Source organism: Neolamprologus multifasciatus, chromosome 1 (assembly GCF_963576455.1).
Source record: "Neolamprologus multifasciatus chromosome 1, fNeoMul1.2, whole genome shotgun sequence".
NCBI lineage: Eukaryota > Metazoa > Chordata > Actinopteri > Cichliformes > Cichlidae > Neolamprologus > Neolamprologus multifasciatus.
Window position 1 is genome coordinate 26009885 of NC_140439.1, and position 12799 is coordinate 26022683.

At 37.3% G+C, this 12799-nt stretch overlaps 1 protein-coding gene across 9 annotated transcripts in view; it reads right to left on the reverse strand.

Annotated features, from left to right (window-relative positions):
- ush2a (Usher syndrome 2A (autosomal recessive, mild)) overlaps nt 1–12799 on the reverse strand; it is a 215687-nt gene that overhangs the window by 166333 nt on the left and 36555 nt on the right. For 8 of the 9 annotated variants that reach the window (XM_085174318.1, XM_085173628.1, XM_085172926.1 and 5 more), the window contains 6 exons: nt 11902–11965; nt 11070–11171; nt 10735–10924; nt 8944–9158; nt 6692–6913; nt 3675–3768 (listed from right to left, as the gene is read on the reverse strand). In XM_085174318.1, coding sequence (XP_085030444.1) covers nt 3675–3768; nt 6692–6913; nt 8944–9158; nt 10735–10924; nt 11070–11171; nt 11902–11965 — 887 coding nt within the window. Of the gene's footprint in view, nt 1–3674; nt 3769–6691; nt 6914–8943; nt 9159–10734; nt 10925–11069; nt 11172–11901; nt 11966–12799 lie in introns of those variants that run through there. The other variant, XM_085175800.1, reaches the window with a different exon arrangement.

Here is a 12799-nt window from a genome sequence, read left to right on the forward strand (position 1 = left end):
GGACAGTGCCTTTGAATTTGCAAACTGAGGTGGTAATCACTGTTTTTTTTTTTTTTTAGACCACACTTCACCACCTCCCCTGAGAAGGTCTCTACCTGGGCACTGGAGTAAAGAGTCAACCAGTTCACTGAAGCTTGGATTCAGTAGGATCAATTTTCATCTTGGGCATGAAACACTGCTCCAATGGATATTCAAGGGAAGAACATATGTACCTGTGTTTTGTGGACTTGGAAAACGTTTTTGACCTCATCTCTTAGGGTCTTCTGTGAGGAGTGCTTAGGAAGAATTGGGTACTGGGCCCATTGCAATGGGGACATTTCAGTTCCTGTATATGTTCCGTAAGAAACTGGTTTGCGTCGCTGGACTCATTCCCAGTGGGTGTTGGACTCTGCCAGGGATGCTCCTATCCACTAATTCAATTAATAAGTTATTACTTTTTATGGACAGAGTTTCTAGGTGCAGTGAAGAGGTGGACAGTGTCCAGTTTGGTTGCCTTAGGATCTTGTTTCTGCTTTTGGCAGATGATTTGTGTGTGTGTTTTTTAGATTCATCAATTGACATCTTGCACCTTTCATTGGGGCAGTCTGAAGCTGAGTGTGAAATGGATAGGATGGGAATTAGCAGTTTTAAGTCTGAGGCCACAGTTCTGGAGGGAGGTCTAGGCGTCTCAACTCAGATTGCTGCCTCCAAATAAAATGGATAGATGCAAGGATGGATGAACTACTACTCTGCACTGTGATCACCTTTTATCAGGTCCTAAATGTATTCAAAAATATGTAGAGGGGGGTAAAAACTAATTGTTAAAGAACATTTTCTTTAACTCTTCCAAGACACACACACATGCACACAGTCACAAAGTTAGTTCACTTGTCCTGAATCAAGTTCGATTTAACCTTCCCTCATAATTTCAGGTGCCAATAAAAGAGGACGGTTCAGACAAAATAAATGTGCAAAAATTTAATTTGGAGTTTAAGAACCATTAACTGACATAATCTGATGTACAATGCAGTATATGATATAACTTTCAGACGTGATGGAATCCATCAGTTATGTAGACAAACAGAGACAGAGTGACAGAATGAGAGATCAAGTCTGACACAGAGTGCACATAAGAAAGAATCAAAAGGAGAGTGCGTGTGTGTCCGTTTGTGCGCACAAGTGTTTAAGTGTGTGTGTGTGAGATGGAGAAAGAGTTTAAGTGTGCTTTCTAAGGCCCCTGTTGATCATCTTGACACATGTCTGAGCATTTCTGTCACTTTAATGTCACTGTGGAAATTCTGCAGATTAGTACAACATCCGTCATGGTGCTAGCCCGATCCAAGTCAACAGAACGCATGCAATATTAAACGCTAATATTCCCCACAGCCTTTTATGCTCCAATATTACAGAGACAGAAGAAAGGCCCTGAATATTCACTCAGAGAGATGACATGGACAGGTTCGGGAAAAAAGAAAGTGCACACAGGCTCGCACACAAAAAATGACTCTATAAAGACACGTGCACATATTACACACTAATGTATTTCACAGAAGTGTAGCTTCTGTAGAGATTAATTTACATAAAATATATCCATGCTTATTCCACTACATCTCTCCAACACAAAAGAAGTAATGTATGTACGAGAGAAAAGGAAAGAAGCAGCTTGGGAGGATGGATCGACCTGAGACAGGAAGAAAAAAAGGAGGAAATACAGAATGAAAAATGAAAAACAGAGCCAAATAGGAATGAATTAAATACTTAGAAAGTGAGGCAATAAAGAGTGAGAGGGAATAGAAAAAAAAAACAGCTGAGTGAAATGAAGCGAAATACAAACAGAAAAAGAAAGAGAACTGATTAGAGATGCATGCTGAGGGAATGTAATTGTTCTAGTCGATTTGAGACATTATTTAAACTGAGACCCGTGAGAGAAAGACAGAGTGTGTGAGAGAGGGAGCGATCGACAAAGAGAAGAGGGCGGAGGTGGGACAGGGACCTAAGAGTGGAACGACAAATGTGGTGTATAAAATAGAAAAAAGGAGAAAAAAAGGGGGACATTTTTTGTCATAGTCTGAAGATTATGACTGAAGTTTAGTTTCTCTGTGTGTGTGTGTGTGTGTGTGGGTGTGTGTGTGTGTGTGTGTGTGTGTGGGTGTGTGTGTGTGTGTAGAGCACTTTCTGTGATAACTTTTATTTTAGTGTGAAGTTCATGTAAGAGTAAAATTATTAAATACATGCGTGTGTGTAGGAGGCTGTCTGTTATTTGAGAGCAAAGTAAAAGAAAGAAATTTAACAGCTGCTAGCTGACAGCTGTGCGTCTTCATCAATGTACTCTGTTGCACATACACACATGCAGAGACACACACATGCAAAAACTAATGCACAGACACAGGTGTATGAATGATACATAAAGTAGTGAATAATGCAGGCTGTCCTGTGCTACAGTGAGGTGAAGCCGTCATATCGAACATTTCACTGCAGACTACAAGGGGTTTTTCTTAGGGTGATGCCTACTACTACCTTACAAGTTGTATTAGCTTCCAGTCAAACTAACATCTGGTCACACAGTGATGGTTTAGGTCAAACTACTCATTCTGTTACCAGTGTGTGAATACTCACAACGTACTTTCGGTTTCATCTTAAATGATTGTCAACTATAACCAGAAACTCTACAGACTACAAAAAAGATTCTATATTTTACTTAACAACTTATGTAGCAATTACCCAGCTAACTGCTGCAAGTAGCATTCCAGTAATTCACATACACATAAAACCATTTTCTCTAAAATTTTATGAAAACAACTTTGGGCAGACTTTAGGTCCATTTGTTTTAGTGGATATAAATGAATACACAGTTTAATCAGTTTAATCATAATCACAGAAACTAAACTTCTGTCATAATCTTCAGACTATAATTATTGATAAAGGCAATTCTCCATTACATATGGTGATGAAGTGAAAACGTTTCTAAATGAACTTAAATATCAAATGAGTTTTATCAATCATCACTATTAGAATTGTGGTCCGCATATAAACAAGCTGGATTTAATTTCAGGCATGCATACTAACATTTGGATCTCATCTGTTCCTTTTCTACTTGTTATCCACTTTTGGTCTAATTTTCTGTCATGAAAATCATGAGTTGTTAACCACTGACTGCTGACCGTTGCTGCCTGGTTTTGCATGATTCCAAAAACAAGATGGCTTACTCAACAATTTTCTGAGAAAGATGAAAACGCTCAACAGTCCCTCCAAACCTCTTAAAATCCATTAGAATAAATATATCATCAAGATGGAAAGAATAGTGTTCAAATAAATACTTGTGTTACGGTAGGCGCGTGTGCGTGTGCTTACGTACATCTTTGTATAATTTATTAAAGAAGTTCTTTGTCATTAAGAAGGAAAGTGCTTAATTAGGACCACGAGGAGGTTTTCCCCCAGGGGATTCCTCTGTGATGAGTGTGTGTGTGTGTTTGTATGTGTGTATGTGTTTTTAAGTTTAAACATGATATGTGCTGTGTGCCTGGATCAAATGTAGATATTAATTATTGTGAAATCAAACCCATCCACAAATGTTGTGCCAAAATATGTAGGACTTGTCAACATGAAATTCTAATGACTTTACAAGCACTACCCACAAGATACTACTAAAAGGGTCGTTGTGATTTGTCATATAAGAGTTTATGTTTGTTACTTACATTGTTCCCCTTTGTGTGGCTCTCTGGCAAACACAGGCATCTGTATAGTGTCACACTGGTATCACAATGATCTGCATGGCCGTGACACTCACACCTTCCCAAAGACAGAAAAACATTGAAAATAACTGAAACTGTGTTTTAAAACTTTGATGATGAAAATTTTTAATTCCCTTATTAAATGTGACAAGAGAAAGCAAAGAAACATCATGAGAAAAGCTCTCCCTCCCCGAATGCTTCAGTCAAGAGCTCCTTAGTGCTACTGGAAAGTTTCCATTCAACATTTATAAATGCCATCCTGAGAATCATTAAAGCAACATAACAGGTAGCAGACACATGTGCACACGTGTGCACACGACAGTCATGTAATTATTCATTCAGATATTCAGTTGCTTTCTCTCTTTCATTCTTCTCTCTGTGTATCCTTTCACCTCTTGCTCTCTTAATGCCACTTTCTGTTAAAAGGTGACTTTATTAATCAAATAAGAAATATATATAAAAGTATCTCTATCATTTCCCCTGACCAAGCCTTTTTATACAGTATTTTTGATTTGTGGTAGAACACACTTTTTAGCTTCATTGCTTTGGAGATCTGTCCTAAAATAAAATAAAAAAGTATATAAATTATAATATATACTAAAAAAACTTACCAAAATAACAGTTTTTTTAAGCAAATGAAGCCTGAACTGAACTGAACTTCCAAAGTAGGATTGCAGTTGGGCTGCACTAAAATCGTAGGTTTGTGTGTGGCCACATTTTTTTTCTCCCACATTTTGACCAAACAGCGATGTAACCTATCCAATTTTCTTTGTTGGCATACAAATAAACAAACTTCAGCCTGAAGCCTACCATTTCACATTTTAAAAGCCAATTGTCTTGTTTCAAAAACAGCAGAAAAAAAGAAACTGATGGCCACCAGTACTACCCCTGAGCCTCCTAATAAATCTGAAAATCCTACATCAATTTATTCACAAGTTATCACATTCACAAGATTTTCAGAATTCATCTTAACCTTGAAGTCAAGGTCACTGGGATTTGAACTCATCCAAGACTTTTGGTTGAAGCACCTATGGTATCAGTTTGAAAATCCTACATCGATTCATTCACAAGATTTTGAGAAAACTTAGTCAAGGTCAGAGGTCAGCCTGGAATTCAAACCCATCTGAGATTTGTAGTAGATGCACCTGTGATATCAACTTGAAAATCCTTGATGACTTCCTTCTTGAGTTATTGCATCGATAACATTTTTAGAAAATTTGATCTCTGATCGTGACCTCAAGATTAGAACTTCGTCCAAGACTTTTAGTAGAAGAACCTACGGTATCAATTTCAAAATCCGACGTCGCCTTGTTCTTGAGTTATTGTATTGCTCACCTGGCTGGGAGGATGACAACAGCCCATAACCCATTTACAGCTGAGAGGAAAAGGTACAACTAATGCTGGAAGATGAGCAAGCTAAAACTCAAGAAGCTTTAAGTGGGACTCCTAAACCACTTTCACAGATGAACTCCAAAGACAGCAGAATCAGGTCCATGCACTACCCCAACCTCTTAAGCCCCAACGCCCCCTGACACGGGGGCAAAGGGCAGGAGATCAGTTAGGCTTGGGGCTTAAGAGGCTAAGTTGCATTTCCTCGTTTTTAACACAAAACAGGACATAGTCCATGTCTGATGTGTTCTGACTACTGGAAATAGTCTTTGGTTTTAGCAGATGGAAGTGACTTAATAGAGCATCAAGGAGGCTTGACAAAGGACAACTACTTATTCACTATGGCTTACTTACTCTGTTGTCACTGTATCTAAGAAGGAATACTACATGTACTTTACACTTGGAACCTGAGAGGTTGAATTAATTTCCAGTGCAAATGACTTTGATATGTATGATTTTAATGAAATGTGTATGTCTGCAATGCACATGTAAAATTGTGGGCAACAGGCACATCTTACTGAAATGTTTTTTATGTTCTGTTCTGCAACACTTGCTGAAAAATTTTGGTTCAAATTTTTTTTTGCTCTTCTAATGATACAAAATATTTAAATTAAATAACTACACTAGAAACAATATCCTTCAAATGGCATAACATACTATAAAGTAACTAGTGCAGGTATATAATAATAGCCAGTATGTTGCAAAAATATAAGATAAGAGATGTTTCTTTTATTTCTACAACAGAGAAAATATTGGGGTTTCTAAACTGTCACCATGGTGATAATGTTTCTGTATTTAGATGTATTGTAATATAGGATTGTAATGTCTGTCCTACAATGTAATGCAATACAATAATCTAAGAGGCGTCTAACATACAGGGCTTAAAAAAGCCAACATTCACAAAACACGCATGCTAAAATGATTCCTCTCAACATACTTATTTACTTGCTCTATAAAGAATGACGACAGTGGAGAGATGGAAGAAGAATGAAAGATGTGAGAGACAGGAAGAGATAAAGAATGCACAGATGAGATTTCAGCTAAATCTCTGTTTCTCCTACTTCACTGTAACAAGCTACTAATTAAAAGAGCTTAGAGGGAGGGGGAGGGGGAGAAAGAGTTAGAGATGATTGCCTCCTGCATAATCCTATAATTACCACAGTCATGAAAAACAGTCACTCTGTCAGTCTAATGAAGAGATGTGTTCACAATTACTCTCAGAAAGCTCTGCTGAAACTCAGCGGTCTGTGTTTGTCATAATATAAGCTCTCACTCACTTTTACAAAGAAACACTGGGAAGATAGTTAAATAGTTCTTTCAACCAATTATGCCACGTAAGTATGTAAAATTTGGGATGTAACAGGATCACAATTAGAAGCATGCCACTTATAGTAGTCCTCTATATTAATTTGTGAATTTGCAAAAAACATGCTAGGACTTCTAAATTCAGTGTGATGCCAGTTTACCAGAAATATCATACAAATGTCACATTTACCAGTCTTTCAGTTTCTATGCTCTACCAATGATTTACAAATCCATATAATTACTTGATCTCCATTAACCTGCCTGCATAAGTATTTATAAATTTTCACCTGCCACTGATGGTGATTTCACTGATGCCAATGGATCTATGTCGCTGGTTCACTCCAACTGCTCTGGTGTAGTATTGTCCACTCATATGTATTCTGACCTGGGCAGCTTGTACCATCTCCTGTAGGATAGGTGTGTTGTAGAAGTCATTGTAACCTGGCCTCAGGGGTGGCTGAGGGGTCAGCAGGCTGAATGTGATGTTACCTCCTGAGAAGGGCACGTCACTGATGCACATAAACATTACACAAAATTAGAAAAAAAAACAAGAAAATATTAGATTTTTTTAAAATAAAAACACAATCACATAACCAAAATTTATATTTGTGAATAGCTGTAAAGCACTGTTTAGATCTATATCGCTAACAAACAAAGCTGCACTAATAAATCATTGATTGATTGGTTGATCTACCAGGAAACTACAGAACACAAACACCAAATTTGGTCTGAGGCCCAAGTAAAGGAGTACAATCCTAAAGCTGCCTTCTGGAGAACAGTTACTTCTACATTTTAAAGTCTACAAATCTTTCTGTAAACACTATATGGAGAAGCATTGGGCAACAACTCTTCATCTTTGAATGTCAGTGTTTTAAGTTGTGTTGCCAGCAACATGACAAGGTTTGTTCATAGCAATAAACAAGAAGGCTGCAAGAAAATACTGTCATAAAATTATAGTATTAAACAATCTACAGTATTTGAGATCCTTGTGGATTAGTAGCAATATTTCAATTGTTACTAATGAGATAATGAATAACCCAGACAACTGCATATTACTGATATGTAAATGTACAAGTATGAAAGAAATCTAGGCCTTTACAAAGGAATTGCCAAAATGACAACACAATAATACCTAATAAAAAGTCTAATAAAACTTCACATCAGAGTTTCTACCAAAATCATTTTGTGCCACCTCTCACTTGCCTTTTGTGTTTTTGGTGTCTCATCAAGAAAAATAACGGTTTACCTGTTCGTAATAACCTGATTTAAGGATTATCTAAACTGACTAAGGCATGTCTAAATGTATCCAGCCAAACACTCCAATGGACTCAGATGTTTTGTAAGATTAATTCAATCTAGCATGATAAAAGCATACTAGATTAAACAACATAGTTATATACATATTTAAACGGATCTCATGCCAAACTTTGTAATATGAATAACTCTAAAGGTTGTATGTGATATAATTTGCCAAGTCAAGCAAAAAAACAAGTAATGGCCACATGTGATCTATTCATGCTTGTTCTGTCTAATGCCAACTAAGCCCCAGATACAAGAAGCTATGCCAAGATTTAGTCCGACTGTGTATGTTAGACTATGTTCCAACTCTAGTTGTATATCTACTGCCAACTGAGAGCGTCTGAGACATGTATACAAAAATGTATTTTTATATGTGTTTGTATTTCTTAATATACTAATCTAGCCCAGCCAGCAATTTCCTGTGCACTAGGAAAAATGAATGCATGAATTTAAATTTACTACATGTGTATTATTCAACAAGATATCTGCTGTATTTATCAAGCTCATAATAAAAGAAATGGAACTAAATATGATGTAACCCAGTAAATATGTGTCTACGCTCTTTCATTCTTCATGGACCAACACTACTACGTGGTCAGTCCTTGAAAAAATATGTAAGCACTTATAATGCTGTTGAGCCTATTCATGATGTTGGGTTTCTATTGCATCACTTCCTGTTTCATTTTGAAATTGTCAGTTTTACTTCCTGTATTTGTTAATTTTCCTTCCTTTATGAACATATGCCAGGCCCTCATTAGTCTCACCTGTGTTGTCCTTCACACCTGTTTTCAATTAGCCAGTCACACGGCCCTGTTACACTTCTGAATTGCTACAGTGTCTTGCACTTTTTGTCAATGTTTTGTTTTTCACTTCATTTGTTGGGTTCTCCTTGTATATGATCTTTTAGTCTGTTTAATTGACTGCTTTTTGCCTGCCCCTATGTATTATTTTCTATGTTGACTGATCTCTTGGATATGATCAGATCCTGCTTTTGAATTACAGATTTACATTTTTGGACTTTTATTCTGCCTCCTGGTATCCTGTGTCCCTTTACCTCTGTGAAGGGACACAGTTATGATGGTTCAGAAGGTTTTCAAAGGGTTTTATGAGGAGTGGGCAGTACAATTAATTTCACTCCAGTTATCAACATCTAAAAATTCTACATCTAAAAATAGATATTGAGCTTTCCTGTAAAAAGCTCTCCTTATAGTAAACAATATGAACTTTTCATCCAACCTACCTGGACAGCTGCAAACAGTTGACTGAGTCCGGTCTTAGTAAAGGCCCGTTGTTCTCCATTTCAAACACATTGCAGTTTCTGGCCATATACTGCCAGTCCAGCCATGGCTGCTCTGTGTTGGTATTATTCTCAGTGTCTGTGAGGTCAGCCTTTCTTCTCTGGATCACAACTGACTCAGGCATGAAGCCACTAAACTGAACAATAACATAAAATACCTGAAGGAGAGAGGCGTAAGAGTTGACGTGAACAGAATACGACTTGGAACACCAGTTCACTTGTAGACTCTAATACAGTTGAAAGCATTTAGCAAAGCTTACCATGGCGAAGCCTCAGTTTTTGCCACAAAAAATCTGTCATCTTGCACCGTGCTATATTAAAAGGTATAACTAATTTTCCGCATTTTCACAGATAACAAATGAAACACTAAAAGACATTAGTCAGGTGCTCTGTTGCATCGTGTTTAACAAATGTTAATAATCACATTTTTTGTGATTTGCGCACTGAAAGGGAAATCCAGCTAAATACAAATACATCTGAGCAAGTGGTTAGCAAACCTCAAAAAAAAGCAGCATGACAAGGTAAAGTCATTCATTCTACTCCCCCTACTGTTCTTCTCCTCCCACTGGGGCATACCATCAGACACTAAAATATCAAAGCTACCCCAATATACCACAGGAAAATGCCAGTTTGCTGATGCAACATGGAACTCAACAACCCATGCTCACATAAGAATATAATCCGTATCTGTGTTCAAATTAAAACAATGCAATTTTGCTCAAAGTCGTTATTGAGTTTCCAATATGAACAATCTAAATTATAATTAAGGACTTTAGCAGAAAATAGACAGCCATCACTTCCACCTTTTCAAAAAGACACCCAGAAGTAGTCTCTTATCACATACAAACCATGTGTGTGCCTGTGTGTACAGTAGGTGTGTCTCTCTTTAAGTGTTATCTAGAACTACAGAGTGGGTTGGGACACTGGGTTACACAGTAGGGAGTGGACTAAGCCACCACTACGGCACAATCCCCACACCCACCCCACTTACTAACATAAATACTTGAAACCTCAGAGAGTGGCTTTTATCTAGGGACTTGAGTTGGGCGACCACATCAGGACAGCTCCCAAAATCCTGCCCACACTCACATACATAGTTCAGAGAGAAGAGGAATTAGTCTTTTGACAACCCCAGCGTCAACAGTGCCAAAATCTAGCAGTCTTCCTCTCTTTCTCCCTCTCTGCCCCTCTGTGTGTGTGGCATTGAAGCGCTTAGACAGAACTCTCCACTGCACACACACAGGTGCAAGTGCAGATACATACTGTGGTGTTTGAATTGCAGATTTTCAAATTTATACTAGACAACAATGGAATTTAGTTGACTGTTCAAATAAAAAGATTTCTTATAAGGTCATCACATTACTTAGACTATCCATAGCAAGCACTAAATCTCAAAGTAAAGATAAGTTTACAGTAAACCTGATGCACCTATCCAATACTTTTGCTGTGCCTGATGAAAATTATTGAATGAATTAGCCTTTCAGTGCAGCCAGACAGCAGGTCTGGTCTTAAACTACAAAAGAAAAACATTTGGTACCAGGCCTATAGATTCTGTACAGGCAGATGTCTGTACAGTCTTTGTCATAGTTGCTGCAAAAGTACAGTAACACAGGAAAAATAAGGGAAACTCTCAAAAACAGTCTCATGTTTGCCAAATGAAGCCAAAATTACAAATATTTAAATTGGATGTTTCTTAAAACATAGTGGGTTCATGGCTGAAATGAGGTGCATTACCTGGTACTGTCCATTAGCCAAATCTACTGTAATAGTGACTCCTTCATCCAGTTCCTGTGCAGTCATGATCTTAGATACCCATGTGGTGCCCATGTCTTGATCGTTGATATAACTTAGTGGATGGGCATTAAGGTTCAGTCTTAAGACTCTGTCATTGGTGGTGTCCTCAACCGCATTGGGGATACAATATCTGTTAACGGCAGCATAATATAAAACTAGTGTTTTAAATAGAGGAAAACTAATTTGTTATTAGTTTTGGCATTACAAAGTAACTCCAGCTACAATATTCAGTATTGAAAAAATGTACAAAGTAAATAAAAACTGTGATACTGTACCTCTCAATTAGAGGGTGCACCCTTGGGTGAGTGGGAGGACATCGACACTCAGACTGGACATGGAGCTCAGGGAGGACTCCTGAATACAGCTCTACTATCTCCCTGGTAAAGGAAGAAACTATACATTAAACCTAAATTCTGAACACAGAATGTCATTGCATGCAGACTAAACTGGGGATATGACAAAAAGAAGAAAACAACCAAAATTTAAACCAAAATATAAGTTAGTTATTGGTTAACAGCATTCTTTATTAAATTGTGTTAACTTAAACTATATAACTGCTTTATATATATACTTAACACTGTAAAACAAAAATCTGATGGATTTCCATTTTAAGAAAAAATCTCAAAGTACCTGTTAATGTCCTTTTGACTAAACATTTAGCTTAAACTGGTTAATCGAAGCCATAATTTGAAACTTCAGCCTTTTGTTTAGTGCATCTCTAATCTTGTCAGCTGCTCCCTGTGTGGAGTACATCACTGGTAACCAAAAGATTAATTGCTTTGTATTGAATTCTCAGGAAAATCCTCTGGAAGCAGTATGGATTTTAAGATGCAATGATAAGCCCCCTCCTTATTTCACTTTAACACTTTATGATACTTCTCCTTCCTTGTTATGTTAACCTGTTCAGTATTTGTGTATTTCTCACGATTTCTAAATAGTTTTTCTTTATTCAGTCTCTAAACAGACATTGAATGCTTTTTGTATGTGCTATAGTTTATAGCTCTTTTCCTAAACACAAATTTTCAGTGGTCATTTTATGACTCCTCCCTCCTTCTTTTCCACTAGTCAGTCATTACCTGTCTCTCAGCTTCCTTCTGTCCAACTCACCTGTTAGTCAAAGTGGTAGGATAAAATCTAAAGTCCTGCATTCGTCCAATGAACTGATTAGACCCTGGAGAGATGAAAGGGGAGTAGGAAATGACATAAAGAAGGTGTTAATGGGTTTGCACTGAAGGCACTGAGTGAGAGGATTTCACAGTATTTAGTAGATTATCTTATCAGGTTCTTGATACCAGCTAAGTGAGGCTGCCCACAGCTGCTTATAATGGCCAAGTTCACAGTACAAGCCGAACTACATCTGCCAGTCTTTACGTGTCTCCACTAGAGAGCAGCTAAAGCTAAAGCATGGCTTTAATTGGTTAATGATTGTTTACTCTAAACTGGACACTCTTTGTATGAACCTGCTGTGGAAACCTTAAGAGCATGTATCCAGGCTTTTTACAATAATTCCCTTTAGTTTAATATATTAAGATCACCATTAACTGCAACAATGCAGCAGCTCTTCTGCTGTGATATGTGTGTTTTATTTTACAACTGATTTTAAAGGTACTTAAATCAGTGCAATATAAAACCAAGTGGCAATTACATATAAAATATAAATTTTATAATAAAATGTATGATACACAATTGCTGCAGGTAGCTGTAGTGATTGTGGTGGCAGATCGAGGAGTACAAAAAACAAGCAATTGCTAACCAGCTGTCTCACCTTTCAGTTCTACTGCTCAGTAGTTAATTATGGTCAAAATCATAGACTGCATCAAAAAAGAAAAACTTGTTTACTTTGTATTGCTACTTTTTTTCCATCAGAGTCCAGACTGACTGCTGGAGAGACTCAACATAACCTCTGGAGACACAACGTGGTATTACGAGGATGTTTGGAAATAAATGTTGCATATTGCACCTTGAATTATTTTCTGAACTATAAAAAAACTGGATATTTGTAAGG